We start from the raw sequence: 25,042 nt of genomic DNA, 5'->3' as shown, positions 1-25,042 counted from the left end.
TATACATATGATTATTTGTTTATGGGACACTCTTTGATAAATATAATCTTTATCAGAATTCAATAAAACTAAGTCATATTATACAGAAAGATTCTATATATTAAAATACTGATTTTTAATATTATTTATGACATTCCCAACCATAAAATGGTCTTGCTTCAATAACTATTATTCATTAGCTTTTCTTAATATGATACAAAAAAGAATCATAAATGATCAGCGTTTCTAGGTCGATAACATTATATATCGGTCAATTATCGTATGTAGAACGAGACAAAGCACGTCGAACATCGTCATTGCACGTGATACTTGAGCCACCGTAAGAAGCGAGGTACGAAATGTAAACAAACATTCAGACGCTTGTCGATCTCGTTCGTACAAGACAATTAGTCTTCTTTCTTATTGTAAAATGGGGAAAGTAATATGTGATGTCGTAACCAGTGATACGTCTGGCGATGAACAAAGAAAAACTGTTCGAGAAAAGCAGAAAAACCGAACAAAGAAAAAGAAACGTAAAAGGGACTTGACAGATCTGCATCAGAAAATATTCAAATCAAAGAAGGTACTGACATACAAGTCTATGCTCACTATTATCAAATTTTAATCATAAAAATTGTATATTCTTTATTAAATATTTAATTTGTTATTATTTTTAATATAATATTATATTTAATATGGAAATGTATTTGGAGTTTTGGTTATGTCAAAGTTTGTCGAGATGTGTCACATTGATTTATTAATTATTTTAATATTTCTACACTAATTTTGATAATAAATAAATAATAACTAAAGATTTCGAAAGAAATTTTAAAATTTCGAGAAAGAATAATTAATATATATGAAAATAAATATATCTACAACCACTTAATGTCATACAATGGAATGAGAAAATAGGTTTTGCGCTAAAGCTAGGTGCGCATCTTTTGAGATGTATCGATAAATTAAACAAAATGAAAAAAGAAACAAAACAGAGTACAAAGTAGTGCTCTCTTTTCTATTTCTAATGATGGAATATAACGAAGAAATGTAAATGTAGAATTTTTTAATCTTATACGTTTAAGCATACCTTCATATTTCAAATTTGTATAATAAAAGAAATATATACATATATGTATATACATAATTTAAAAAAATTTTATTATATATTTTTTCGAATTGGAAAAATATTAAATTTTATTTTTAAGAGAATTTATTTTTAGTAGAATTCTACGTACTATATAAAGTAAATATTCTTGAAAATAGAATTCCTTAAATCATGATAATCTATGCTCCATTTTTCAGCAGAACTGGGTGGAATACAAATTTTGGCAGAGTAATTTCATTAAACTTTTGCATCATTTCGCGGACATTAGAGAAGAATATGTATACATAAAAAATTAATTTATTTTCATTTCCTCCATTTTATTCATTATTTGAAAAACATTTATTTCAGGATAAAAAAACGAAGATCGATGGAAAGTTAGGCACACGAAGTTCAAAAAGAATATCGAATAGAATTCTTCCGAAAGCTGTAAATATTATAAATCAGTATAGAATGAAAACAAAGAGAAAATATAATATAATTATTATTTCATATAATAATATCAAATTATAATTTTTTATTTTAGTTATCTGGTATATACAGAAATGGCGCAACAGGAAAAGAAATACGAAGATGTGAGTGTTATGTTAATAAAATTATTTTTTATTTTAATGATAAAAACAATTTATTTAACAATTTTATTATTATTTATAGCTCAAACAAAATTACCTTTGGATAATCTAAATAATGCTCGTTTGGAAGGAAATGTGCTCAAACTTTTAGATGGCTATGATTCAAAATCAGAGTAAGTAAAAAAAGTATACAAAATTTGTTGTATTCTATAGAATATTTTTTTAATTCACAGAGACATTGTTAAAAATAATACTAACGAAATTTCAAAAAACTTATTATTTGATTCTGCTATTAAAAATATTCTTCAACCAACTCCTGTTAGTAAACAAGATACAAGTCCTGTTTTGGGAAATATAGATGGGTAAATTGAAAACTTATATTCCATTTTAATATACAAACAACAATCAAAATCGTAATTATGAAAAGAAATTAACAAAAATTGACTTGTACGATAATTCAATGATAATTACAATATATATTTTATATAGAAAGAAAAGATACGATAAAGATGATTACATAAAAGATTTCAACATTTCTAACACCGAGTTTCTTCAAAAACAATTAGAAAAGAAGAAACCAGTTGATTCAAAAAATTTAGGCGACTCTGCTTTACGAAAATATGAAGAATTATGTATAGACATCTTTCTTGAAAATTTTGAAGAACCAAATTTTCCGGATCATCTTGGAACAGGTATTTGATTTTTCAAGTTTTTAATTTTTATAATTTACTCCGATTAATTTTTATTTTTCTATTTATTTTTTTTTTTAATCTTTTTAGATCCGTTAATAAAAGTAAAAAAAAAATTAAGAAATATTTATGCAGAATCATTTCGTAGTCAATTTTTACGGGATATGATTAAGCGTGGTAACATTTTAATTCAATGTGATACACCAAGTACTTCTAACGAAAATTTTCTTTCTTGGGATACTGTACGTTGCCCTCCTTCATATACCCACAATACAGATTTTATATCCAAGACTATAGAGAATACAAAGCGCCATATTAATTATAAAAGAAACCAAGAGATCGATTGTTTACAAGAAAGCCAAGATTCGCTTTTAATACCAGAAACAAATTTTAGTTTGAATAACGAAAGGAATGAAAATGTTCCGACCAAATTATTATTTGATATATCCTCATTAAATAATACAAATATAGGGATGAAAAATTTTCGTGAACCAGAAATGAATGAAGAAAGGAATAATTTAGTTAATGATGTCTCAACAGATGCAAGCAATCCTACCTCTTTAGAAGTAAATCATTCTACGGCTTCTATATATAGAAACAATAACGCTTTAAAATATACTGAGACAAATAAAATTAAAAGAATAAAGGAGAAAAATAAGCCTGTTTTATTTGCGCCATCTGAAATAGGACTTGAAAATAATTTTATTAATGAAAATAATTTGATGAAAGGGAAAAATCAGAATATGCAAACTGTGCATATTTTGAAGAATGAATTAAAAAGACATCAAGGAAAACAAAATTTAAAGATACTAAAACAAGTTAAAATGAAGAATTTAAAGAACAAACCCGCTATATTACGAAGATGCAACAACACTATCACAAATAATAACAATCGATTAAATTTATTCCAGGAATCAATAGCTAATATTAAAAAAGCACCTCGAGAAATGCTTTTCGATGTTGCATCAAAGCAAGAAATTCCATTTCCTTCGCAATCTGTAATGACAGAATTGAATGAAGATTCAAAAAAACTGCAAAGATCAAGTACATCGAATACTTTATTCGATACTGCAAAAATGAAGAATCTGAACGTAATAGATTCACCAAGTGTATGTGACAATGAAATATATTTTATGAAAAAATCTTGTTCACAACCAACGGAATCTAAACAACAATCACAGAATCTTCATGTAAATGATATTTTCGTGAATAAGAAAAATCCTCCGGTACAAAAAACGGTGATGTTTACAAAAAAAGACTCGCGAAATATAGGACAATGTTTATACGTGAATAATTTAATTGCTCGTGAAACGGCAGATAGTTCAAATGTCTGTATTATACGAAAGAATGTTCCATTGCAACATGAAAAATCAATAAAAAATACTTGCACTATGCAAGATTGCCAAAAAGTATCCAATTGTTACAGAACATTTCATTGCTCGCAGAATTCTGAAAATTCCAATTATAGTTGCCAAGAATTTAAAGAAGCACATGCACCGCAAATACACCAAAAACCAATGGTTTATGAAAAAATATTATTAAAAAAAATTCAGCAACAACCTAAATATGAAAATAATCAAAAATGTGATAATAATCAACATGTTTACTATGTAATGGTAGATCAATGTAAAGATTCAAACAATTTGCAAAAATGTTCCCATGATAATGTATCTCAAATTGAGAAACCTAGAACATTGCATAATGGGCGATTATGTCAGGAAGATATAACTGATGTCAGTATTCTCAAAGGTGTGCATAATTTAAAGATATTGCCTGTAGAAGAACAAGAATCACAAATAAAATTTATTGATAATCAATATATACAAAATGGAATAGAATTGGAACAACAACCAATTAAGTATTTGGCATTTGAAAATGATTCAAAAACACAAAAAGTTCCTATCTACAAACATGTTACTTCTGTCGATAATGTAGAAGTGACTAATTCAAATACTAATTATCGCGTAATATCGTGTCTTCAAGAACCAACTCAAAAAATTATTTTCGTGCCAACTTGCACGAAGCAAAATAAAGTTGTATATGTTGAACAACAAAATTTGGGTCATTCAAATGTTGCTTTTGAAGAACAGTGTTCGCATCCTAAAAAGATAATCCTATATCGACCGGAAATGCAACCTATTAACGATTCTTCAAATGTATGTGAAATTCATGTTCCAAAACAAAACGTGGTAGAAATAAGAAAAACTGAATGTGAGCCAATCGTAACTACTTTACATCATACCGACAAGGCTATAAAATCAAGACGAAATGTAGTAAATTGGGAAGAACTTCATTATCGACCAAACTATGGTAACTAACTAATAATATCAATTTTTTAACAAAAGATTTTTAGTTTTTAATAATTAATTATAATTACAAATCTTGTCCACTTTTTATTTCAGAACACAATGCTTGTGTAAAGAGTCAAGCAATATTCTATCAAAAGTAAAATTTAATTTTACTACATTTATCTAAATATATGTCAGATATTTTTTCATTATTACATATATCATTACAGTGAGATACGTAAAATTATTATTTATTACGTTTCACTTTAATGTTTGCTAACATTTATGAATTTTGTATGCGAGATAATAATAAAAGAAATGTTATTAATAATTAATATTTTTTCAAATAATTATTGTAAGTAATTAAATGCGCTTTTTTAGGTTTGTATATTTATAAGAACGCAATTTATATAAATAAGCAATAATTATCTTTGGAAGTTTATTTAAAACATATTTCGTTTTGATAGAATTGTAATTATTCGAAAATATAAAAAAGAAAATTTTGTAATTTTCATATGTTACGTAAAAATTGAATTTAATGTCAATTTTCCATTATGATTACAAATTACTTAAGTATTTGATACGAACGATTGCCTTGTATAATTTTTAATATTAAAATTGAATGTTGAATTATCTCTCTATGTTTAATTTTTCTAAAAATTAATATTCTACGTTAAGTATTCATTTTTCTAAAATTAGATTTATAAGAAATACACTACTTTAATTTATATTATTTGATATTTCTATAATATTGGAATATTATTTGGTATACAAAATATTAAAAACTTACCAAATATATTTAGTTATGTTATCAGCCCAATATTCTAAAAGTTATCACCATCACGATAAATTAATTTTCACAATAAATTAATACAAATAAATCACAAAAAAAACGATTTTTCACTATTTTTTTAATCCTTGTCTGTTCCTTCTTTTTGCAGTTTTCATATGTGTGTTCCCGCCAATTAAAAAATTTCAACGAATATGATGGAGCTACTATCTGCATTTGAAATTTATAATCGCACAAAAAAATTAAATTAAAAATTTAAATTAAATTATTCATAGTATATTAATAAATTAAATTGAAAATTTATAAATTGTCAATAATAATAATATCATTAATTAATAATAAATAAATCAAAATAGAAAATATAATTATTTTAGTAATTTCTAGTTTTATAATTCGATATGCCACCTGTTGGCAATTTATTGAAAAAGTGCAAATGGAAGTGATAGATGTACATTTACCATATCAATTATAAAAATATATCATATTTAATATATCATGCAACATCGTTATTATTGTGATTATTAAAATAAAAAACTGACAGGTGTTGTTCCATTGAATAAATATTTGATAAGTTCCATTTAAACGTTCTATTTAATATATATTCGTATGCGATTGTAAATATCGTAACATAACCAATCTATTCAAAAGACAAAATGAACATCACAATAGAGAAAATAACTGGATATGTAATATACGCGATAAACAGAATTAGCTCGTAATGACGTCGTATAAAAGTGGCAAAGGAATAATTGCAACCCATTTTAATCAGGTCGCAGTAACATTTTACAATAAGCTAACATAAATTATCATGTTAATATATTTTATGCTTCATTATACCGAAAATACAAGTTCGCTTCGTAACATTTATGTTTCAGTACAAATTGAATGAAGGTATGATATTGTTTTTTTGCAAAACGTTTTTTCGAGACTAACAAATATGAACTGATTTTTTTCGTAAAAGTGATAAAGTTGGTGTAAATCACAAAAAAATAACCGATTTTTTTTGAAACGTAGAAATATTAAATTATATTCCTATGGGTCTTCGATTCTATGGGATGCAAGCGCAGCAGGAGTGAAGGGCATCTGAGATCACTAATCAATATTTAATCAACTTTCCAGGAGAATATTATTCTCCCGACAAATCAAGGACATATGTATCAGACCGCTAAGGGGGGTTGACGTTCTCTCTCTATTGATATAAAAGACGAAACGCCGTTTATACGAGTGTGCGAGTGTTTACACGCGCATTCATGTTTACTGTATTCCCATTGACGTAGATATTAAATTCTTATCGTCAATGATAATTTTTTCATCACAAATGTTTTTTTTTCAGTAAATCAATCAATTACTTATTACTTTCTATTTATCCGCATAATATTTATATAATTATATGATAATAATTAAATATTAGTCAAATGAATATAAATATATATATATAAATAATAATAATGTAAATATTTAAATACTATCATCTATATTTGTTCTTTTAATTTGTTTTTAATTTTAAGAATTTAATTATTATAATTTAATAATTATAATAATTGAAAATATAAATTTTAATAATGTAGCGATGAAATGAAATTACATTTTTATATTTTAATCGTAACAATTTTATATTATTGCTATATTTCGATATCGTAATATTTTAAATATTTTTATACAAATTTTTTGCAAAATAATTTTCATAATTTTAATTATGATATTACAATTACATATGTTCCAGTTTCTACTTCTACTATTGCAACATAATAAAGTTGACAGAGAACTCTACGCCAATGGATAAATTCGTTCCTATGTATTCTTAGTATACATACTATGGGCGATTTGGTGTTGCGCGGCATACTATGTTCATGTATGTACCCAGGAAGAGAATTCCCTCGGGATGAGACTCGGGGAAGAGGGTCGAGTACCAGGACTGCTCATCGTGGCCCTTTCGTGAGAACAAGTGCGAAACAAGTGTCGCACAGGTTCCTAGCACCTATCTAAGGTCGGTCTCGTGTCATGTTTAGTCATGTAATTTCTGTATCTGCAGATAAATCATATTTCATGCTTTCGAGTTCCTTTATTTATGTATCCTGTATCCGTTTGATGTTTGACTATCTTGTGCAATAGATAAAAAAATGTAAAAATATATTAATTCCATGGGAAAATTATGAATATTTAAATTGTAATATTTTATAACGTGATATATAGAGCACAAATGAGATTACTTATTTTAAAATGATTAAAATATATAAATTCCAAAATTTAAATAAATATTTTTATATTTATAATTTTTAAGAATTCTTGTTTAAAAAAAAATATTATTTTTCTACATCAAATATATTTTAAAATATCTACATATTTTTAAAATGAAATATATGTTCATATTAATAAATTTGTCTGGATGATTTTTAAATAAATTAACCTAGTCTTTTATCCTCTTTCATTTTATCAGCCCACAAGAAATTTTCTTCCACCAATTCTTTCATTCTTCATTGGACACAATTCACAAGAATATACAGCTTGAATCAAAAAGTATCTCATCAAATTTAACTGATTTTCGCGTCAAGCATTCCATCATCCTCGTCCAAAGACTAACCCAGCATTAGCAATAGCATCCAAAAGACTAAGCAACACTCATTGTAAAGAGAGGCGCAAAAGGAATTAGGCGTAAACATACGGAAGATGGTTGGAGAAGCGTTGCTCCTGTGTCCAGCGGAAACGGCCTGCTCCGGAATCGATCGTAAAATCGAGACCAGGAGAGAGGGTCGGCATCATCGAATGATAGCGTTCATTCGAGCTGATGGCTGTTAGGGAGAGGTCGCCCGACGAAATGGGGGTGGCACACAGACGGGGATGAACACAGAAGCTTCGAGGGGCGGTGACTGTTCTCTCATCCAGTCCGGGGGTGGCACCAGGGATCGACGAATCAGCGCTTAGAGAGCGCAAGACAGTGACCAAACCCGTTTCACCGTAACCAACTGTGGACCACACCTCCGGCATGCACCCTCTCCGCCGGTTATTGAATTAAGCTTATCATTTGATTTTGAGGAGACCCACCAGTCGGTCGTCTCGGGCTCTCTTAAGCGGGCCGAAAAACTTCTTTCTATCCGCGGCTATAATCGCAATAATTTGATATCGCTGATCCGATTACGCGTCATAAGCCGCTATCGAGCAACCAGCTACCGCCCGCGTCCCTTAGCTCTTATCTACGAGCAAAGGAGAATTACGTGACGCTGCCACTGCTGCTTATTACACCCTGCCCTACGATTATCCGAGATTTCGTGGGAAGAAACGGAAAACGTCGTTGCTGGGGCCGGAAGGAAAAGCCGCGGCCAAGGCCCGGCCGGGGCCCTTAGCTTTTCCTTTTTTCTCGTGATTTCGACCTCGTTACGAACGAATTTATATATACACATACATATATCCAGATTCTTCGAATCGACATGTTCCAGTGAATGAAGAGTCTGTTAGTTCCGTTTTCACGATCCACATTATCAGCTGGAAAGATTCGGTTTATCGAATCGAGCGAGGAGTCAAGGATGGAAACGAGATAAGAAGTTTCGATGAACTGTCCAGGTGAACCATTTTGTGTCCTTCGTTTGAAAGTGCCCTTGATCCGCCTCTACCGCCTGTGACTTGAAGATCCGCCTCTGTTTCATCCGTACTCGCGGTGAATCTTCGGGTGAATCATGGATTATTCGTACTTGAATCAGGCGGCTGCCGCCGCGGCCGCCGGTTTCGAGGCCTCTAGCTGTGCTCTGGCCGCCAGTGAGATGCAATGTGGATACGGTGACTTGAGCTCATGCTCGCAAATGAGCCAGGCCGCCTATCGGTACACAGCCGCGAGGGCTGCTGGCTATCCGGGTAACGCGGGAACTACGAGTACAGGGAGCACCACGCCGCTGGGGGCCCATCACACCACCCACTCTCATGCCCACGCGCACCACGGGGCCCACACAACCCCCTGCTCGGTAATGGCCGCCAGATCTCAAGAGGTCCACCGGCACGCCGCTTCGATCTTTCCCTCGGCCATTAATTTGCAGAGTGAGTGCACTTAATTCGGTTGTTCGCTCTCGAAGAGATGGTGGGATATTTTATGAGACTTAATTTTTCACTTTTGTTTCTTTTTTTATTTTAGATATCAGATTCAGATATTGTATTCGAGATTTTTCTAATTTTTATTTAACCTTTTGCGACGGAATTCAGAGACGATTTGCATATTTACGTCATTCCTTGAGTAAGCGAATATTAAGTGGGAATATTCATTTGCTAATTAGTCGTTGGAAAAGAAAAATTTTCGTCACGTTTAGCACGTTACGTTCATTTCTTTCTTTCATATTCTTACGCCAATCTGCGATGATTCTTTGTTTTTACTGCGCGCAGTAAATATTATTTATGGTCTTTTTTTTATATTATCTGTCCATTTATGATATTCATTAGCAAATTAAATTACTTGCATGTTTATCGTTCGTTGTTCAAAAGCAAGAGAATTGAACGTATCTTATAAAAGACATGTATGTATATATATTTAGCTCCGCGGATCGTATAATTTTTATTTTATATCGGCCATAAAAGGAACGAGAAAAGTGAACAGTTTGTTACAACGATAAATATCAATTTGGATTTTATTATCCCTCATAAATCATTATATGAGCTCCTTATTAAAAGGATAAAAAATTAACGCAATGTCTTATTCAAACATTTAAAACTTTCATCACTTTCTTTATGCATAACTATTCAACGTTATCACAATCTGATTTTCTCTTTTATTAAAAGTAGTTATCAAATATTAATTAAGACTTAATTAACCTTAGTCAGGGAACATCTAATCAGCATTTCACAAATTCCGAAAAAGTCAGAAAATGTAATTCGAAACGACTTCCATCCGGAACGACGAATCCAATCAAATCTCCATCTCGTTGATCGTTGAACCACCATTCCTCGGACAAAAATCAAACGCTGTACATCGTTGAAACGATAGGAATTTACGGAAGGGCAATCAATTAGAGGCATAAGAAGACAGCAAGCGCGGGCGGAGCGAGGAAGGGGAAGTTATTCCGCAGAAAAAAGAGGGTGGTCCTTCTTTTCTCGGGGGATAGTTGCCATGCGATGGTTCGTCTCCACGCTCGAACCTACCACCGTGATATTTCCTCTGGAAACGACGACAAGATGGCACTGAAAATCAATGGATGTGTCTCGTGCTCTCTTTCCTTCTCTTCCTTTTTCGCATTCTTGCCCCTCTTTCTCACTCTTTCCTCGTCACTCCCTCATTTACTGGCTCGTTCCTCTTGCACCTAACTCCTCTCCGTCTCATCCCACGTCTCCTTCACCCCTAGCTCACTACTACCTCTTCCTCGTCCTCTCTCCCTTCACTCACTCATTGCTATGGTTACCTTGCTCGCTATCGCAGCCATTCTCACCTATATTCTATAATCTATAAGCTCCTTCCTTCTTGCAGGCATCAAACGTTTCAGAAACGTTCTATTCTCTAGCTCTCTAGGGCTAATTCGACCACACTGATTTTCTTCGTGTTTTATCAATCTTGACAACGTGTGGCTAACTTTAGAAACTGTTTTGTCGATTCTTTGAAGTTTACGCTTTGACTTTATTGATTAAGAGAAAATTTGCATAATTGATTTAGGAGGTAATATGGATGAAACTTTTATAGTATTTTTGTTTCTGTTATTTTTTTTCTGATCCTATTGACTAAAGATTCAAACTATGAAACCATGAAATCAATCATCAATATTGTTTAATTCTTATTAATATTTATTCCTCTAATTTAATCTTCAATTTATTATTTTGATACAATTCAGTACGATAAATTTTCACTTTCTATCTAAATTTCACTTCTTCCCTTTACAATTTTCAGGTGGATTAGGATATAAAGCCTATTCAGGGCACGATGGTTTGGCGGAGAAGAGGAAACAACGTCGGATACGAACAACTTTTACATCGGCTCAGCTTAAGGAATTGGAGCGTGCCTTCCAGGAGACTCATTATCCAGATATCTACACTAGAGAAGAAATCGCTATGAAGATAGATCTAACGGAAGCTAGAGTCCAGGTAAGTGATCTCTGTACAACGGCAAGATACAAAACTCCAAAAATCTAATCACCAAGTTCGATTCAACCTTCGATTCAACCATTACAAAGATTCGCAATCGAAGAAGAAATTACGAGAAATAGCATAGAATCTTCCCTTTTGTTCTTTTCTTAAATCCTTCTTTTGGGCTTCGCCTCAAAATGGAGGACTGGAAACGAAGATGCAATGGCGACGGTGGAGCGCAAAGTGTAATTGCATTACAAGCCCCCATTTTCGTTTTCACGGTTGTACACCGTGCAAGTTGATGGATTACACCGTCTAATGCACGTGACGGATTAACTTAAACTTCTTGCGTGCCGGAGATTCAAAGGGGAGTTGTCTTACTATGACGCGTAAATCGAACGCGCAAAATTTATCACCCAATCAACGTGTTTTACATTTCCGTCGGCTCACCCTCACGAGCTTTTATAGATAACCAATTCTCTTTCAACCCGCGACGCGTCCAATTCTTATTCCCTCTTCCTCATTTGCTACTTCGATCAGAGATTTCTGATCATCACGTTTTATCATCATAGTTTCCTCCATCATAGAATATGTATATTCTCGAAATATTCTTTACAATTATTAACCATACTCATTAATCTTCTTTCTTTCATCGTTCCTCTTATTTCAATAATTCGTAGCCTTGAACATTTTCCGGATTATTAAAATTTCCATTCCTCCCCGGGAATGATTCATCCAACCGTCTATTCCTAGAGAATTCCGTTCCCCGGATTATTCATTAATCTAATCCTACTGCGAATCCAAAGTAAATTTTCTCAGTAAATTTCAATCCAATCGGAAATCCTTCCCCCAAATGATTGGATGGATAGATTGACTTTTCATCCATCTTATCCTACCCTTCTCGCCGCTTCCTGTATATCGTACTTTACGCGAAATGTTTGATTTCGAAGCGAAAACGAACCTTCAAGATCTTGTATATCATAATAATAATAATAATAATAATCATACTTGCCAATTACTCGAACTACGTCGGCGAGAAATAATGGCAGTCTAGTTTATGCTGCAAGTGCACCGAACTTTCGTGCTCGGATTAAATTCATTACATCCATCGGGCAAGTGACGGCGATTACTCGGCGAGCGACGATCAGGCCGAGGATGTGAATGAATGAATCTCTCTTGCTTTATTAAGCGACGTAGATTAAATTTTGGAATAATTCAAAAAAGGTGGAGACGATCCGGAGCTTTTTATTTTGTTTAAAATATTCCTCGACAATTATTTTTTTACACGAAGGGGAACGACGAAAAAAATTGTTGTAAAATATTTACACGAATATTTAACGAAAACATTAGATTAATTTTATCGTATTCGCGTGTATTTTTACTCTTTTTTTTTTTGTTTATTGATATAATAATTTCGAAATGTTCTTTTTTTTCGAACAAATCTCACGTTTCGATATGGAAAATTACATTCGAATACGAAACACGGGTAATAATAATCGTAAAATTTCGTATCTCCCTAATTACGAAACGCGGCTTCGTTTCACTTTCGACACTTATTACCGACCGAGTAAATTCAATTTGGCCACCAACTTTATTGCGCGTGATGCTAATCATTGATGCCAGTGTGTAACATTTTGAGAGCGAAATCGCGTTACTATGGGGAAAATCCGATCGATCGAAACGACGAAAAATAATATATTTTTATAAAATTCACACTGTGAAAAATCATTGCTATCGTTCGCAATTACAATTACACTAATTATTCGAACGAGTAGAAGCATCTTACGATGTTTCCCAATTTTTATTAACAAAATTTTCACTCCATATCTTTTCGAGATATTATTTAAAAAGAATCGAATATACGCGAGTAAATATCCTCGGTTGGAAATCATGAGCACGAATGTATTATGCACACATGATAATTAAGTACGAAGTTACTATCAATTTTCTAGTAGTTTGCGGCGTCACGGGCCGACCGCCATTTCTAAAGAGGTTCTCCGTGACGGAGGGTAGTCAGGTCGAATCTTCCCTAATTCGTGCTCTTAGGCTCACCCCTGAGATGCCTCCAACTTTGTCCACTTATTCATTTATTAGCTTCTATTTATCTCTTCCTCCTCTTATCTTTTTCTCACACATCGCGTGTTGCAATTGAATAATCGCGCTTGAAACCTTTTCTTTGCTTTTCGTCAATATTAGCATCGATAATTAATTTTTCTTCTTATCCTTGGTAAACTTCGTTTCCAAACTTCTACCATAATTCTACCAAAAAAATCAATATCCGCTTGATTGAACATGTGAATTAAAAGTTAAAGGAAATCACCACAAGAAGGGAATATTCATTTCGAAGGACGAAGAAAGGGGCCATGTGCGGCGGATGTTGAAGAAAATGTTGAAGGGAAAAAAAGAGAGGAAGATTTAAAAAAGCTACCGAATCGCGCCACCCCTTGTCCAAGGGCAAAGCCACTTCATCATTCCCCATAAATCAACATCTTGGACGGAGGAGTTGATCTGCTCAATTCGGCAGCATTATGTATGCTCGCAGGTTGCCTAGAACGTTAATGGAGTTGTAATTCATACGGAATGACATGTGAGTCAGAGCTGTGAAACGTGTCGCCACGCGACACCCTCCACACCCTATCTGCCCATGGTGTCATCAATGGGATGTGGCGGATAGAATAGCGGGTGAACGAACTGGTGTCGGTCTGCTGAACCAACAATCATTGCTCCTGCGAGGCATGGGTAAGGGTCCTCGATTCAATTGAAAGAAATGGAACGATCTGCCGATTAATTCTGGTGGTGGATACATTTCCAATTACTCCTAGTGTTCGGTGGTGGCATGCCGCTGTTGCGAGGGAGAGAGGAAAATATAAGGAAACGATCACTTTGTACTTAGAAAGTCTTCTAATCTCAACTTTGATTAAATTTTTATTCCTATGTATCTTAAATACTGTCTTTTTTTCCAATAATAACAAAAGAGAGGAAAAATTTAGAGTAATTCGGAGACAGAGGGAGCCTTTGGGGGAGGCTTCGCCCGAAAATCAACATGAATTTCTTTTGTCCCTGTGGGACACGGTCGAGTCACAGGAAGCAGAAGGTCGGTTCTAAGAGGGTGATTGAGCGATAGTCTCCGACGAAGGGTCATCGTCGAGAAAAGACAGTGTATTAAAAAAAAAATGGAGGAGGAAAGCGTAAAAATTGGGAAAAGGCGGAGAGAAAAATAATAGAAAATACAAAGATCTCTTCAAGTAGTATATACAACTTCGTCTTCCATCCTACATCTTAAACAAATATCGATACATCGTTTGAAAAAGAAGAGGAAAAGAAGCAAAGCAATAATTCTTTCTCTTCCGATTCGCATCTCACTTTATCGAGCTTACTTTTTTCATCTACAATTTTAATCATTATTAAATTATTTACTTGCCACTTGTTGTTTCATCTCAGATTCCAAAAAAAGAAACGAAAGGCAAACGGACATTAACAAACACGTTTCCTAGGAGCGGAGAGAATAAAAAGAGGAAAAGAAAGGAAAATATATTCGACGTGGATAAGATGGATAATAAACGAACGGGAAGGAAAGATCAAAAACGCAACGACGAATAACACTTCCAACGGAAGGATCTCGGTTGGAAAGGCAAGGAGGGAGGATGGCTGGCATGGCATCGAGGGATGAAATGGGGAAAACATTGGAGCTCTGGCTCGGCTCGTAGGCCGACGAGGGTGGCTGATACACAAGGGGCCCATGGCAGGAGCGTGCCCTGGTAATTGCGAGCTCTATGTAGATCCACTTACGGTGATTAAAAACTGTCCTGCTGGGTATCATCTACGGAGAACGACGTTGGGTGTTGCTTGAACACCGGTGCACCACCCGATGTATTCCAACTTCTTCGACCCTGGCCTGCACGTTATCGTGCTGATAGCTCAGATTAACCTGGGTAATTGGCATTAAAAATGGCTTTAGCCGGAGAATCGGGAAAGAATTGTGATACTCCAGAGTCGGAACGATACTTGGAATTTTTACTTGGAGAAGATATGAAGCAACGTGCAATCTTTTATTGGAATTAAAGAGTATGGGTAATATTAGAAAAGATGTAATGCATGTGATACAGTGCGGCAGAGGAAGTTTAATCGATGGCAATTAATATTAATAATGATTTTGTACATCATAGAAATTTCTTATTCTATTTGATTGATCGTGTCATAAATTTTTTCCAAGAAATGTGCAAACTATATATTATAAATATCGTATACTAATTTTCCCAAATTTGTCATCGATTTTTAATGCTAGATTGAATGTATTAGACATCTCTAGAGTGGCTCGTTTTCTGTGAGTTCAAATTCATTTTGACCCTCTGGAAACGCCAACACATGAGTCTAAGTAAGATTGAAACACGGTTTTTATTGCTTGATTTTACATTATTAAATAAAATATATTATTTGGAATAAGTACACGACACTATTCACTTTAATAGTAGAATACAACAGGGATCGGCCGTCAGTGAACTGTCACGGTTGTGGTCAGACACGAAAGTGGATACGCAGTTAATGAGATCTGTCCATACCGATTTATTCATCAAGCCGAATGGCATCGGCCCGTCCAACGCATCTCTTAATCAAGATTTTGTCTGCAGAGTCATACATTTCCGTTCCGAAACTTATTTGGTTAATTGAAGAAGGTGATTCCTGGCGACTGAGAGTGTAGCAATCACCATCAAGTGTAATTTTATTCTTGCTTTCGAATCATTGCTTTGAACATCATGAGAAATATTATTTAATTTGGCCAAATTTTTAAAATTAATTGATATACTATGATATAGCGATATAGTATAATTCTGATCTTCTAAGCTTGCTATCTTATATTTTTCAAACTGATTCCAAAATTCTATTTAGAGTCTCATAGTAAAAAATAAATTTGTATTCTTCTGAGAATAGATAAATAGACGAGATAATTATTCTTCCTTTACTTAATTATGAGGTAAAAGATTATGTTTGAAGTAAGATATTTTTAAATTTCAGTTATCTTGCGAGATTCTGAATAAAATTTTAACTATGGCTTAACAGTTAGCAAGAAGGAAATTAACAAAAAAGAGGTGATTATCTCAAGTTATGGGATATTGTAGATGAGAAAATTGAGGATTCTAATTATGATTGAATAATTTTGTCAGAGAAACATGAAAATTGTAAGACATCCCTCTGATCTTTATTGTCAAAGCTTTGAAAGTGCTTTGACGTGTAACAATAATTTCATCTGACTTCTTACCATAATATTGATAGCAGTGCTTCGGGATATATCCTTATAACTCGTTTAATGTGACGCATCGAGAGAATCTTGGACGTGCTGTGAATCTTTCACAAGCTACTAACATCCTTCGCTGCTTAAGAGCGAATCCTTAAATCTAAAAGAGGAAGAGATCGCATCTTTCACGTTTCATGATACTCGGATGGCGAGATGTTAAAAATTGTTAAGCAATAATACGGTCGATGTTGAAATTGACCAGTTGGAAGATGAAAGAGTAAAATTTTTAAAATAAATAAACGTAATTGTTTTTTTTTCTACTCGTATAATTTCTTTTTTCATGTAAACGAAAAACTTTAGAAGAAGTTCACTTTTTGATTCTTTTCCTTTCCATAACTTTCACTTTATTCTTCGCCAAAGTTTTCAAAAATTCGAAAGATTCCTTAAACTCCAAGCGTTCCCCCCGAAAGACAGAGTGACAATTTCTCATATTTTAACACTATCGATTCGATATCTCGTTCCTGACTAAATCCTGAGATCATAAATTCTTTTTTTCTTTTTAACTTCCATTTTAATTTAATTCTTCTTTCCCTCGACGTATCTAGAAAACGTTGAAACGCGTTTATCTGTGAATTTACACACGTGTACTTAAAAATTTCAGCCAATTGCGATAGAAAAATGTCAAAAATCAGAATCCTATCCTAATCGCTCTCAATTTCGGGAAGGGATATTTTTGTTTTTCGGCTAAGAATTTCACGAGTAAACACGGATCAGCCCCCCAGGGCTGTTGCGAGATCCAAAAGGAGAGGAAATCTCTACGACTCACAAACGTGAGGGTTAATCGAACGAGCAAATACACCGCAAAATTGTTCCTATCGACACGGAATCCGTAATGATCCGTCTATAAGTTTCTTTATCAAACTGTTTACGTTACATTAGGTTGTAAAAATTTTTGTCCTTTCCTTTGAATCACGAATTTCAAATATGATATTTTTTTTTTAAACGATATGTTGTTTGGAAGAAGGAGAAACTTTAAAAAAAGTACAAATCTGTTTCCATTTATAAGTTTCAAAAGATCTCGAACGTTTTGAACGTTTCCCAGTTGCCAAGTTTTTAATTTGGATTCTTTTTCTTTCTTAAATTCTCATTTGTCTAATGCAAAAATTCTATTCAATTCATTTTGATAAATATAATAGCAATATAAACTTTGTCACTTGGTTATCTCTTATTATAAATTTGGAACGTTATGTCCAAGTGGACGAAGATAAATAAAATTCCCGCTCCAAGTATTTCAAAGAATGTTAATTATCAGTATTAAGTTTCTGATTAAGAAGAGGAAAATTAGTTCCTTGGATTCTGCATTTTCTTACGTTTATTATTGAGTACAATTGATAATCTTCAACACTAATTTCTTATCTTAAATCTTATATCTTAAAGGAAAAATTCCTTTAATGTATTCTCCAAACTTTTAAAAACAATTTCAATTATTTCTTTCAATTATGGAAAAATAATTAGAATTAATTCCTTTCAGGAGACAAAAGCCAAGAGAAAAAATAGAAAAATGTGAGCTGATAAAAGTTTCGAAAAATTTATACTCTTGTAATTGAAAATTTATAGAAAAAGGAAAATAGAAATAATTCTTTTTAGAAAAAGAATGAAAAAAAATTAAAAATTCGCATCGCGCGTTAGAGAAAGTACTTTTTTACTTCAATTATAGAAAAAAAAAAAGATTAAAAATAATCTCTGCCAAGAGAAAAATATGAAAATATGGGCTAATGAAAAGTTCAAAAAATTCGAAATTCATCCTTTTGATAATCGAAAAAAATTAATATAGAAAGAAAATAGAAATAATTCTTCCTAAGAGAAGAAAAATGAAAAAAAAATTAAAAAGTCACATCACGCTTTAGAGAACGTATTTTTCTCAATTATAGAAAAAAAAAAACAGATTAAAAGTAATTCCTGCCAAAAAATAAAAGCCAAGAGAAAAAAATATTCAAAAAATTCGATAATCGAAAAAAATTAGTATAGAAAGAAAATAGAAATAACTCTTCCTAAGAGAAGAAAAATAAAAAAAAAAATTAAAAATTCGCATCACGCGTTAGAGAAAGTACTTTTCTCGATTATAAAAAAAAAACAGATTAAAAGTAATTCCAAGAAATAAAGCCAAGAGAAAAAAATATGAAAAATTCAAAAAATTCATCCTCTTGATAATCGAAAAAAATTAGTATAGAAAGAAAATAGAAATAATTGTTTTTAAAAGAAGAAAAAAGAAAAAATTAAAAATTCGCATCACGCGTTAGAGAACGTACTTTTCTCAATTATAGAAAAAAAAACAGATTAAAAGTAATTCCTGCCAAAAAATAAAAGCCAAGAGAAAAAAATATTCAAAAAATTCGAAATTCATTCTCTTGATAATCGAAAAAAATTAATATAGAAAGAAAATAGAAATAATTCTTTCTAAAAGAAAACAAATGAAAAAGAAAAAATTCGCATCACGCGTTAGAGAACGTACTTTTCTCAATTATAGAAAAAAAAACAGATTAAAAGTAATTCCAAGAAATAAAAGCCAAGAGAAAAAAATATGAAAAGTTCAAAAAATTCATCCTCTTGATAATCGAAAAAAATTAGTATAGAAAGAAAATAGAAATAATTCTTCCTAAGAGAAGAAAAATGAAAAATTCGCATCACGCGTTAGAGAACGTACTTTTCTCGATATTATAGGAAAAAAAAACAGATTAAAAGTAATTCCTGCCAAGAAATAAGAGCGAAGAGAAAAAATTAGTATAGAAAGAAAATAGAAATAATTCTTCCCAAGAGAAGAAAAATGAAAAAAAGAAAAAATTAAAAATTCGCGTCACGCGTTGGAGAAAGTAATTTTCTCGATTATAGAAAAAGGGAAAAGGAATTGGAAATAATTTCTGGCAGGAAGTGAAGGGAAGCTCGGGAAGAATTTTGAGAAAAACAAGGGTGGGCTGATTGGCAATGGCGAGGAAAGGAAGCGGACAGGCAGCGGAGCGCGTGAAGCGAGGCTTAAATATTTATCCAAAACGAGGTGGACATCTGTCGGTGCGGCTCGTTGCATTTTATTTAGGCGTACCGTATTTATTTAACATTAACGCCGGCACGTAGTCTCCCTAATTCACGCCGGCGTCGTCGTCCGTTCGGCAAACAACGGCACACATGCTGCTACGGCCTCCTCGGGGTTCTGGTCCGTGGCCAAATACGAATTATTAGTGTTGTCACTGCCACGGTAGATGACGTAATTTTATTGCCTTCGCGATCGCCGAAACACCTCAGTGCCGAGGAAAAACTTTCGAGCTTCCTCGATATTAAAAGATAATCCGATAATTTAAAATTCGAACGTTCTCTTCGAATAATTAATCTCTCGTTTGATTCAACCAACCCTCCCCTTATTAAAAATTGTTATTGAAACTTTAATCTCGAATGCCACCTTTTTCGTTATCTTGCACGCAGATATCGAAAAAAAAGATATCCCAAACGTGCCACGTATTTATCATTGGAAATATGCTAACACTTCCAGGAGAAAGAAAGAATAGAGAGAGAGAGGCGAAATGAAAGGATCAGATTGGGATCAAAGGCGTGATAAAAATCATCGATCGATTAATCGATAGAAAGGGGAAGAAGATTCACGAGTTGAATTTCTGGAACGGCGGCCGTTCAATAGCAACAGCGGTGGCACTGGCAGCAGCCAGCAGCAGCTGATAAAAATCCAATAGCAGTGTTTGCCGTCCGGAAAGGGCAATCACGTTCATCATGGTGTCCCGCGCCCCTAACTCTCCGAATCCACCCCTTTCCCCCTCCTCCCCAGGATTCTACCACTCAGGAAAGCTGAGCGAAGCCGCCCCTGGAAAATCTAGGGGTGGGATCCACGTGCACACACGTCGAGGAGGAAGCGCGTGGAGAGGGGAGGGCAGAAAAAAGGGTGGGGGAAGGGAGGGAGGGTGGCTTTGCTGGTCAGATAAACGGTAAAGCAAATAAATCCGCTACTTTAACATGCAGGTCACCGCCGCTTTCCGTTTATTTTATTCGTTAAATATTTCATTTGGCCAACTAGAGCCAATTACGAGCGCGCTGCCCGCGCCGACGTTCCGCTCTGACGAGCCGGACGCAGACACGACGCGCTTTTCCGTCACTCATCCTCTCCTCCTCTTTGTCTTCCCCCTACTCTACCTTTTTTCCTCTCTCTCTCTTCCACCTCGATTACTCTATCAGCCGACAGAATTCGCCGATTCAAGGATACATACATACATATATATATACACATATATTTATATATTCGTGGACGAGTAGGAACAATAGTGAATAATAAAAGTACGACGCGTCGAAATTCACGAAAGAAACGTTCGCATTTCGTAAAATGATGGGGAAATGATTGCAGGTGTGGTTTCAAAATCGGCGCGCGAAATTCCGGAAGCAGGAGAGGCTGGCCCAGCAGAAATCGACGTCCCAGAGCGGGATAGGCGTGGACAGCGGGGCCTCCAGCCCCGTGGGTGGCAGCGTGAAGGCGGAGGGCCGTTCCCCGAGAAGTCCAGCCACGCCGCCTTCCACCACGAACGCCGTGATGTCCGCGAACGAGGTGAAACCGATCCCTAACCCGAACCTGGTGAGCGTGAAGCACGCCGTGAGCGACGCGTCCGCGGCGGAGGGAAACTCGCCGAACACGCAGCGGGGAAGCAACGGGGGCGGCGGGGCATGGGGCTCGTGTAGCCCCAGGCCTTTCTCGGCGGCGCTGCCGCCGTATCTGTTGGACCCGTTGCCCTTGAAAACTGCGAATCTCTACTAATCGTCCCGACGAGACCACCCACTCCATCCCAGCGAAATATATGTAAATATAGGGGAAGTCGCGACAAGTATTGGAATGGAAACTGTTGCGAATGCTGTTCAGCCTCTCCTTCCATCGTCGGGTCGTTTTTATCCCCTTCCTCTCGATCGGAAATTCTTCATTTTTTCCTTCTTTCTTTTTAGATATCTAACAGATTTATGTTTCCTTCTGTCTCCTATTTTTTTTGTTACTTTTCACTGCTTTATCCGCACTGAATTTGCGCCCGAATCGGGCAAGTTTCATTTTTATTCTTTCTTCTTCTTCTTCTTCTTTTTGGAAAGTGTGTTTTTTAATAATGTAACGTTTTAATAATGTAAATAATAATAATAACGATAATACTTTTTGTGAAAAAACGACCTCGATGGAAGATACTTTTATTCGAAAAAGATTCTCGCTGGAAAAACTGATGAGTGATACCGATATCTACGTACCGTCCTATATTTCTCATTGATTAGTCGACGAACGGATAGTATTTATGCCATGTATTAAATCGCACGCGAAGGCGTTAAATAAATAAATAAATAAATAAAAAGAAGGGAAAAACTTGTCCAGAAGAGAAGTTTCTCGAGGGAGAATCGGTCGATATTTTTCAAAATAAAAGGAGAAAAAGAAAAAAATTGGGTGCAAATCTGGCTTTGGGTCTTCTCGTTGTTCGAACGAACGTCTCGAGAGCAGCGGATAAAGAGAGAAAGAACTGAACAGCGTTTTTTTCCACATACAACAACAATTTGCCAAAATTGAAATTAAACGACACTTTAACGGAGGATATCGATGTGTACAGTTGTTGCTATAAATATAGAAAAATTAGTGTTTTACACCGTAAACTCATACTTACTTATCCATCGAACGGGAACAAGGATTCTTTTTTCCTTCAAAAAAAAAAAAAAAAAAAGTGACTGCAAGACGGATGAGAGAAGAGAAAAAGAACGAAAAAAGTAAAGAAAAGAAGAAGAAGAAGAAGAAGCGTATTTAAGAAGATGAGAGAGAGAGAGAGAGAGAGAGAGAAAACGAGAGCAAAGATGTAATTCCACCGTCGTGTGTGTCATTGGCCATTCCAATACCCATTACATTTACAGAATTATACATTAGTATAATAAGATTTATTAAGGTCCATTCGTAATAAGGATAATGTGTTATAGTCCGTGTCCCCCGACGATATCGAAGAAAATCGTGAGTGCTCGTGTAAGAAAAAGAGTGAGCGAGTGAGTGAGTGAGTGGTAGAAGTGAGTGAGAAGAAAGAGAGGCAAACCGTTCCCAATAGTCGAAGGAAAACTTATCGCTCCTCCGCCTGTTCGGTTAATCGCGAAAATTAATCCTTGAATCGAAGAGAAACGACGCACGTGAACCCTTGCCCTTGGTTTAATCTTTAAGTGCTCTTAAAGGGGGCTCGATAATCAACAGCCCCCCGGTCGGTTCACGGGGATCGTGAAAGAAATTATTTATTTTAAGAAGAAACATCTCGCAACAAATGTTCGATCCGCGTAGGATCGTCGAGTTGGTGGTGTTAATCCATCCATCTATCCACTTAAAGATTAAAAAAAAAAGAAAGAAATCGTGTCTCGTTCGCATCGGGGATCATCAATTTTTTAGAGGGGGAGGGAGATTCGAGGAACGCGTCGTTACTCTGTCGACCATCCAAACTATTTTTATATAGTGAACGCTTGTGGATAATAATAATAATAATTAATATTCCGTAGAATTGTCGATATAAGGATCATAAAGCAAACCGAGGCATCGGTCGAAACGATGACTTTTCTTTCGACGAGGTCTTCTCGATTAGACGCGCACAAATTGGAATGTCGAGACGACGAATGTATCCTCGCCGCTTCTCCACTTTGTATTTCCTTTTTTTCTTTTCCACGCGAAGGTCAAAGTCCCCTCCCCGAAGGCTCCCTCTACTTTCTTTAATTCTCTGTTATCATTATTGTAGTTATTATTATTTTCTTTTCCTTTTTTTTCGAAACATATTACATTTATTGAAAATAATCATTCTTTTTTTCTTTTTTTATTTATCTTTCGCATCTTCGTCCCTTGCTCTTCTTCGCTCGCCACTTCTTCTTGTTCGTCGTTTTAACACTACAATCGTTGCTCCTGATCGCAATCCAGGCAATATATACGGATTTGTATACTTTGTACTTTTCTTGTGTCAGCCTCGTGTATATCCTTCTCCCGAGGATAAAGGGGGCGGATCCTTTGCTGGCTTGCACGCTTTTATGAGAGATAAGATCGATGGATAAATTCTAAAGTTTCCCCGAATCAGTATTGGTCCCGAATTCCAAGTCCTTGGTTCGAAAAAAAAAGAAAGAAAGAAAGAACGAAAGAAAGAAAAAAAACAGGATGCCGACGGATGGAATATATATATAAATATATATATATATAGAATATATACATATATATATATATATTCTACCCCGTTCCCAGGGAGAAGGAAGCTTCCGCGGAGCTTCTCGATCTCGGATCGCAAATTTTCGCCTTATACAAAAGTAATAAAAGCTTGCTCGTTCACAGTTCGATTAATCGATTGCGTATCGCGTGGTCGTTTCGTGCGGCGCATCATCGAGGAGACGGAATCATCGACGAATGGAAAATCGCAGTGCGCGCGCGCAGTTCTTCGGTAAGAAGATCGAATCGAATTATATATATATATATATTTAAGCGATTAAAAAAACGTCGTTGAAACGAAAGAAAGAAACGAGAATTTTTCTTTGACTTTTTTCTTTTCTCTTTGCTTGTTTTCTTCCTTTTCTTTTTCTTTTCCTTCCCTTTCTTTTCTTTTCTCTTTGGTTTTCGGAGCAGCGTGAAATTTTTTCGCGAAAAATTAGTTTTTTCGAGGAGTCAGGCGTCTATACATATACATATTTCTATACATACGAATAAACGAAGGAATCCGCAATAGAGAAGATCAACAATGAATTTTATTAAGCGTTGCGAGCGAGTATATTATCCGCGATCGTTTATTCGCACGTATATATATTGGATATAATTATATTTATGTGTATATTTATATTTATATATATATATATATATGTATATATATATATGAGACTGGTTCGAGCTGGTGTTGAATATATCTCTGAACAAGTTAGGCCATCGTCAGGGTGCCCGCGCCCATGCCGAAGCCCACCCCCTTCGGCCCGAAATTCCGGTTGTAACATCCGCGACAATAAATGTCTCCGTCTGGGCCGTCGTTCAGATTCGTCGAGTCTAACGAGCGGTGGCACTCGGCGCAGCTGAAGCAACGCTTGTGCCACACGCGATTCTTCGAGATCATCTGCTCGGCAGCGTACACGGGGTAGCCGCAACGCGCGCACCCGTGCCCGTCGCTCCGCTTCTGCCCAACCTGAGGCTTTGCATCGATGCTGAAAAAAAAACGATTCGGCCATGTGAAAGTAGAAGAGGAGAGGAAATTGAATCGTCATGATTTTGATAGTCTGCTTTTTTTTCTTTTCCTTTTTTTCTTCCTTCGATTCATTCTCTGGCAACCAAAATTTTAATCTTAAACGAAAATAATAATAC

The 25,042-nt window shown here is 34.7% G+C and overlaps 3 protein-coding genes and 1 long non-coding RNA gene across 11 annotated transcripts in view; 3 read left to right on the top strand and 1 right to left on the bottom strand.

The window, feature by feature from the left end:
• Positions 1-170: 170 nt before the first annotated feature.
• On the top strand, positions 171-4,961 carry LOC107996390 (uncharacterized). Its single transcript, XM_017054411.3, has 8 exons — positions 171-562; positions 1,433-1,510; positions 1,608-1,656; positions 1,736-1,826; positions 1,887-2,015; positions 2,143-2,345; positions 2,433-4,652; positions 4,745-4,961. The coding sequence occupies exons 1-8, from the start codon at positions 410-412 to the stop codon at positions 4,789-4,791; spliced, it is 2,970 nt and encodes a 989-aa protein (XP_016909900.2). The 5' UTR covers positions 171-409; the 3' UTR covers positions 4,792-4,961.
• Positions 4,962-5,830: 869 nt separating this feature from the next.
• On the top strand, positions 5,831-7,796 carry LOC133666609 (uncharacterized). Of its 2 annotated transcripts, none has more exons than XR_009830984.1 (2): positions 5,831-6,311; positions 7,144-7,796. It is a non-coding gene; the product is annotated as an uncharacterized LOC133666609 (long non-coding RNA). The 2 variants fall into 2 exon arrangements; XR_009830985.1 differs by having other exon boundaries at positions 6,435-7,796.
• Positions 7,797-8,281: 485 nt separating this feature from the next.
• Positions 8,282-23,765, top strand: LOC107996436 (paired mesoderm homeobox protein 2A-like). Its single transcript, XM_062078760.1, has 3 exons — positions 8,282-9,446; positions 11,275-11,468; positions 21,083-23,765. Exons 1-3 carry the CDS (start codon positions 9,092-9,094, stop codon positions 21,485-21,487), a joined length of 954 nt encoding a protein of 317 aa, XP_061934744.1. The 5' UTR covers positions 8,282-9,091; the 3' UTR covers positions 21,488-23,765.
• Positions 23,442-25,042, bottom strand: part of LOC107996434 (muscle LIM protein 1) — a 17,631-nt gene continuing 16,030 nt past the window's right edge. For all 7 annotated transcript variants that reach the window (XM_062078748.1, XM_062078751.1, XM_062078749.1 and 4 more), the window contains one exon: positions 23,442-24,885. In XM_062078748.1, coding sequence (XP_061934732.1) covers positions 24,609-24,885 — 277 coding nt within the window. In that variant the 3' untranslated portion in view covers positions 23,442-24,608. The remainder of the gene's footprint in view (positions 24,886-25,042) is intronic.

The sequence above is a fragment of the Apis cerana genome, linkage group LG8 (genome assembly GCF_029169275.1).
Source record: "Apis cerana isolate GH-2021 linkage group LG8, AcerK_1.0, whole genome shotgun sequence".
NCBI classification, from domain to species: Eukaryota; Metazoa; Arthropoda; class Insecta; order Hymenoptera; family Apidae; genus Apis; species Apis cerana.
This window is presented reverse-complemented; position numbering and strand designations above follow the sequence as displayed.